This window comes from Akebia trifoliata, chromosome 9 (assembly GCF_017979445.1).
Source record: "Akebia trifoliata isolate Shusen 1 chromosome 9, ASM1797944v1, whole genome shotgun sequence".
Taxonomy (NCBI): Eukaryota; Viridiplantae; Streptophyta; class Magnoliopsida; order Ranunculales; family Lardizabalaceae; genus Akebia; species Akebia trifoliata.
The window spans coordinates 14278471-14285468 of NC_141383.1; the positions used below are offsets into that span (position 1 = coordinate 14278471).

The following is a 6998-nucleotide window of genomic DNA, read 5'->3' on the forward strand; positions in this document are numbered from 1 at the left end:
TGTTTTTCTAGATTATAATGTGACCCAACAAACCCAATTTTAATAAAATAAGTATAATGTAAGTATACTTCAAAGAAATTAGAAAACTAATCAAAATTTTACATAATTAAACTAATAAATATTTATATAAATTATAGAAAGTGAAATTGAATCCTTAATTCTTTATATTATCATCCATCTACTGCAATTAATCTTAGACATACAATACAAATTACTATAACATGTATTCATAATCTGAAACAAAACAAAATTACATATTTTTCCATCAAATGAAATGAATTTTAATTCCTCCCAGTTGAAAGAAATATTCAAATGCAACACAGAATAACTATCTTACATAATTGATGTGGTTGAAGATGTTGCTTGTGATCTCGAAGGTGAAGTTAAAACTGGCATGGGTGGAATTCTCAATGCATTGAGGCTTCCTTACATCTCCAACACTCTATTCATTGCAGGCCGATTTGATGGATCCATCTGTATGCACCACAAACCTACTAAAATCATTTTTCGTGCAATTTCTTCATCCTCTGTAGTTATAACTCCACGTAGTCCTAGATCCCTGCATGTATTGAGATGCTTGTGAATCCATTGTGGAAAATATATTTCACTAATATTTTCTACTCCCACATCAATGTTCTTTCTTCCTCCAACCATTTCGAGCAACATCATTCCATAGCTATATACATCTGACTTGTGTGAGACTCCTCCAAAGTTTCTATTAAACAATTCTGGTGCCATGTACCCTGGAGTCCCTCTAGCACCCATCATCGATATGATACTTTCTTTCTTTAGTGACAATTTCGCGAGCCCAAAATCAGAAATTTTCGGACAAAGGTCTTGGTCTAGAAGAATGTTATGAGGCTTTATGTCAAAATGTACTATTCGTGTATTACAACCACGGTGCAAGTACTCTAGTCCCCGAGCAATGCCAATAGCAATTTTGTATAGCGCTTCCCATTGAAGGTGAGGATATTTCTGTAGTGGTTTTTCATCATATATGAACTTTTCAAGCGATCCATTGGGCATGAACTCATAGATAAGAGCTCTTTTGGAGTCCTCAACACAAAAACCTAGCATAGTGACAACATTAACATGGGAAGTCCTGCTAATACTTGCAACCTCATTAATAAATTCTTCTCCATTACATTTTGATTCTCTCAATACCTTCACAGCCACCATACGCCCGTCAAATAGCTTTCCTCTAAACACGTCACCATAAGCTCCTTGGCCTAATTTTTCCTTGAAGGAGCTTGTCATTTTCTTAATATCTGAATATTTGTATCTTTTTGAAACCAAGGATCCATGGTTCTTTAGAAACATCTCCAAATTTTGAGAATTCTTTGTTTTCCTCTTCCAAAAGAACAATTTATCTAAAGACAATTTTCTTCTCAAGCAACATAATATAACTACCATTGTAGCTATAATAATGATTACAGCTGCTAAAACACCTGTAAGCAAAGAAAAGAGGACAAAAAGGAACTTGAGTGTTAGGTTGAAAGAATAAGAAAGATAATACAGAGTTTAAGTAGACTAACATGCTGAAAAATAGAACCATCATGAGAATTACTTTGATAGGTTAATTAACTATAAGCAACTTGAGTGTTCAATCCCTTGCAGAGCAATCAAGATGAGGATTTAATTGAAAAATGAAAAATAATATCAATGTTAAAACATTTTTGCAAATTTTCAACATGATCATATAAAAGATGGGTCTACGTGTAGCAATTTGACAATTGTGAAGAATATAGAATAAGAAAAGTGTAGGAAAAGTTCAATTTTGAGTTGAAAAGTACTGTTAAAAGTTTAGTACAGTGGAGCACTGATAAAATCAAGAGAATATTTTCCAGTGATCATGTAAAATTGTAGTTTTTGGTTTGTAGAAAATAAAATGCATGAAATATTGCAATTAAATATATATATATATATATATATATATATATATATATATATATATATATATATATATATATATATATATATGGGTCCCTTTCAGCAACAAACATTTTGGCAAACATTTTGGCAAAACATTTTTCAAAATATGAGTTAGATGTTTAGGAATGGGCTGATTTTTGGTGAGGATGATCTCTACGGTGAGGAGATCATCCTCACCAAAAATCAGCCCATTCCAAAACTTCTAGCCCCATGTTTACAAGTTGAAAAATCGTGAACCGTCCATTTTTTGTAAACCGTTTTTGATGGGTTAGAAGTTTTGGAATGAGCTGATTTTTGGTGATGATGATCTCCTCCCCGTAGAGATCATCCTCACCAAAAATCAGCCCATTCCAAGACCTCTAACTCATATTTTGAAAAATGTTTTGCCAAAATGTTTGTCAAAATGTTTGTTGCTAAACATTTCCCTATATATATATATATATATTTTATAGTTAGGGGTTAATGGTTAGAAAGGTGAAGTTGGGTAGAATGGGGTTTGTACCTAGGATATGGGAACACAATCCACACGTCTTATCAACTTAGCTATGTTGGCACTTGTTTTATGTTTTAATTGATAAATTCACAAAATTTACCATCATTTCAAAAATTCAATGTATTATATGCAAGTAAGCTAACTATTGACTAAACATGTCAGGTTGGACTGATTTAGTTTATTTGAACCATTACTGATTGTTTTACAAAATGAATCTCTAGGTGTTTTCAATAAAACAAGTTTTGACTCAGAAGGGTCTTAATAGGAGGACTTTCAAATTCGTTATCTTATTTATAAGAGATTTAGAACACCATTTATACTATTTTTCTGGGAAAATCGTTGGAAATATACTGGAATTCGACACCGATATTCTTTAATGATATTTGCAAATTACGGCCAAGACCGTCAAAAAATTGTGAAGAATAATGTTTGAAATATTTTTCCCGGCAAATCCATTTTCCTTATATATAAATTTTTTTCATTTTGATTTATATATCAAGATGATCAATCTTCATGCATAATCACATTAGGTGGGTATTCTTGTAATTTTCATGAGATAAAAGTAGGTTCTCAGGAAACTTACTGTAGGATGGATACAAAGGGGTTTTGGACGACAAAGTGAAAAAACTTGTGTGTGCAGTTTCTTATGAACCTGAAATAGTCCTAGCTGACACATATATAGTCTCTATAAGATAAGATGATATTATCTCGATCATTGAAGTAGTTGAGTTCAGATTGACATGTATTATTATTTATTAGTCCGAATTCAAAGAGTATACAGTGAAATATGTATTCTCACATATATCAGCTATCCCTATAGGAATTTATTCTTACTATGCACTAGTTATTTTGGTTTACCAACCAGTGATGCTAGACTTGTGTAGGTACGTCTTGGTTATTTGTGTAATTAACATTACATTTGAGTTGCAGCAAATATCCAGCAGAGGATCCAACACCTTATTAAAAAATTAAATCTACTAATTCATAATTTCTCTATTTCTATTGGACTCATAAATCCAGGTCTTGATGATATTTGATAAGTTTTATCAAACTCTTCAACATATATATGATTGAATAGTATATTTCCATAACGATTGTTGAGGAAAATCTTTTCTGCATCTAACAAAATTGACCAAAATTGTCGAAAAGTATTTTATAGCGCAGTCATAGGGAATAGAAAATAATATAACAACTTTTTTGAGGGCTCCTTAGAGATATTGTACATTGGAGGGACCAAATTGTTATGGATATAAGGATTGAGTCTCTCTGAAATATTGTAATCTCTTGGGAGTTCTGTTGAATAATTTACTAGGCATAAAAATTATTTGATAAATTTTTCTTGGTTTATCTGAATTACAAAAGTAAAGATGAACCAAAAATGATGTAGACTTTACAAAAATGATTAATAATACACTTTGCATTATGTGGAAAGGAAGAGTCCGTACGTTAGTGTGATATTCTTTGGATGTTGGACTAGAATAGATATTTAACCAATTCAACCATTCTAGAATAGGTAATTTTGTTTTAAGTTTGAATCATCCACAAAAGGAAAATATTTGTCAAAGAAATAATCTGATATCTCATATTAATATCAATGGGGTCCCTGAGAATGACAAGGAGAGGATAAGGATAAGGGTCATGGAGTTTTATGAGAAGTTGTATTCGGACTCTCTGTTATGATGTTCAACCTTGTATAACCTTGATTTTGACAACATTAAAGAAGATTAGCATATGTGGTTAGAGTAGGGATGTACATTTGTGCCCATACCTGAAACCCATACTGAAACCGGCCCAAACCCGAACCACACTTAATTCCAACCCAAACCTGACTGAACTATAACCTGAAATCCGAGATCGAATCCCAACTGAATGCGTACTATTTTTTTGATATAAAAATCGAATCCCACCCCCTCCCAAATGGTAATAAGACCATTTTGTGGGTGGGGGAATTTTAGGTCTATTCGGCTTTGGGTCGGGGGACTCAAATATTTAGCCAAAACTGAACTCGAATTTTTCATCGAGGAGGACGTGATATATGAGACTATTGTTGATAGAGTGTGGACAGGGGACTAAGTCATGATGGATTCTCTATGAAGTTTTAAAAGTATAGCAGCATTCTTTTATATGTGATTAAGGACTTCCAGAAAGGCAACTACCTAGATTATAGCTTCAATGCTTATAAAATTATTTCAAGGTTCTGATGGGAGCCAAGGAGATTTTTGATTATCAGCCAATAAGTCTTGTTGAGGTTCCTTATAAAATTATTTCAAGGTTCTGACTATTAGGTTGAAAGAAGTGAATGCTCTAGTGACTAGTCAAGAGCAAGAAGCTTTCATGAAAGGTAAGCATTTCTTGGATGGAATCTTGATCACGAATGAATGTATTGATTCTAGGATCTGAGAAGTAATGCCAGGAGTGGTCTGCAAGTTAGATCTTGAAAAGGCTTAAGACCATGTTAATTGGGATTTTTTGGCTAGAAATGCATACGATGGATCTTCTATCACAATTCTATTTTAACATTGTGGCTAAAGTATTATGGAGGATGTTGATTGAGAATGGGGATGGTCATCTCAACTTTGCCTTTATTTTTATATATAAATAATATTATACCTTCGAAGAAAAATACATGCAGATCAAATAAGATATGATATGATCAAAGGACCTCTTCACATGTTGGTTGTCAAGTGGATTTTCGTTTGGTGGCGTGAAGAGGTTGCTATGGAGTATTACGCCATTCACAATATGGTGGGGGGTGTGGCGGGAGAGAAATGACCGTATTTTTTAGGGAAAGCAAAAAGATGGCACATAAACGATTACTGGGATGGGATGCTGTGTATTTCTAGTGGGTAGCATCTGATGTAAGGTCCTGCTAGGTTGGTCATCTCGACTGGCCTTGTTCTGTTTTTTTTTCATGAATATAATGCTATTTATCAAAAAAAAAAAAAAACCGTTACACCACGGTTGCTAACAATTTCAATTTATTTATTTTTCAAAGTAAATGCAATATTACATCATATTAACAATGAACAATGGAATTAATGAAAATCTTTGTTTCAATCAATTTTTAAATATAAATAGAATGATTTCTTTTTTACACATGGACTAGAGTTGAATAATATAAAATTTAGTTGATGGACGTCATACCTATTTCAATCTTCTGTCTTGCATTGCGCCCTACAGCATAATATCATTGTGTTAGAAAAGCTTAGCTGCAAATTAACAATGTAATGAGTCCTACAATTATCTGCAAAATCGAAAATAATCATAAACAAGACATAGCTGGTAGAATTGCTACTTGAATCATTGTTATTATTTCATTTGCAACAGTTGATACTCTCTCTTCCCTACAACTTAGGGATTGACTCTTTTTATATGTGCATATATTTTAATCAAACTTAATGAAAAATTACAGAATTTCGGATCGTCCATTCAATTCTACTTAAATTCATGTCCTCTGTTATTGCAATTGTGTTCATATATCCACTACTACTAGCTCAATTAAAATTCTATTTAAAAATAAAATAAAATAAAATAAATCGAAATTAACTTACTCGGAGATGTGGTATTACAAGGTCCATCATGGCAGAAGCAAACGAAACTATTTGTAGTGGGATTATACCCGCATCCTCCCTCTGATCTAACGCAATCTTGACACTGTTTGATATTTATACTCCAATTCACTTCGAAACCTTGCTTCAGAACATCACCAAGTATTGTCGGATCGCTCAAAACCTTGCCTATATCCCGTTCAAAAACTGGAACTGAAACATTATCCCTGCAATTCTCCAATAATTCATCCCTTGATGTCGGCCCAGCGGGTAAATATGCATTACTATCCATGTCATAATTCAAGCACTTCGATTTGAAGGAGGGTATTTCATGCAAAGGTTTACACCCGTAGAACAAAGTAAGGTTCTGGTAATCATGAGTGAATTTAAAGAGAGAAGTATTGAGGGTGGTATTAAAAAATTTATCAGGACAAAGAGGTTCGAAGAAATCAAACAGAGAGATATGGAGAATTTGTGCAGTTTGATCGATCTCTAACACTTGGTATTTATGTGAATTAATCTCTAGCATGGTGTAAGTATTATCGTGGCAAGAGAGTTCGAACCCTGGATGACCACATTCTTTAGGTCTGGTGTTGCCATAGAAAGGGTAAGTGATGTTGGAGATATTTCCACAATTAAATGGGAGATGACAGTTGATGAATTGTTTGTTGTCTTGGCTTAGAGAGATGGGTAGATAGATGAAGATGAAGATGAAGAACAAGAAGAGAGAGGAGGGAAACAAGTATGGGTTCATTGAGAGAGAGTTGTTGGGGGACAGAGGAGATGTGAGAGTGACTTTAAAAGAAGGGGAGATAAGAGATGCAGCTGAAGCAAAGGGAGAAGAAGAGTCAAGAGTAAACAAGATGAAGGTTACATGCTTTTACGTTTGTTGACTATATAATATAAGAAGGTGGCTATGAAAGAGACCGTTTGATTTTTGGATAATTTACAAAGACACCCCTTTTATATTTTTGGTGAATATTTTAGCTATTCTATGTTCTTTTTAAATTGATAATATATGTATC

The 6998-nt window shown here is 33.3% G+C and overlaps 1 protein-coding gene across 1 annotated transcript; it reads right to left on the minus strand.

Annotated features, from left to right (window-relative positions):
* Positions 1-211: 211 nt before the first annotated feature.
* Positions 212-6758, minus strand: LOC147394351 (LEAF RUST 10 DISEASE-RESISTANCE LOCUS RECEPTOR-LIKE PROTEIN KINASE-like 2.1). Its single transcript, XM_086453590.1, has 3 exons — positions 5977-6758; positions 5570-5599; positions 212-1448 (listed from the first exon to the last, which is right to left on the minus strand). The coding sequence occupies exons 1-3, from the start codon at positions 6725-6727 to the stop codon at positions 427-429; spliced, it is 1803 nt and encodes a 600-aa protein (XP_086309716.1). The 5' UTR covers positions 6728-6758; the 3' UTR covers positions 212-426.
* Between the last annotated feature and the right edge of the window lie 240 nt (positions 6759-6998).

Bases quoted from the DNA above. Each gene is read 5' to 3' on its own strand.
- LOC147394351 (XM_086453590.1), bottom strand. From the start codon at position 6,727: ATGAACCCATACTTGTTTCCCTCCTCTCTCTTCTTGTTCTTCATCTTC. The intron at 5,600-5,976 runs GTAAGTTAATTT...ATTATGCTGTAG, and splicing joins TTGTAATACCACATCTCCGA to GGCGCAATGCAAGACAGAAG. The intron at 1,449-5,569 runs GTATGACGTCCA...CTTTGCTTACAG, and splicing joins AAGACAGAAGATTGAAATAG to GTGTTTTAGCAGCTGTAATC.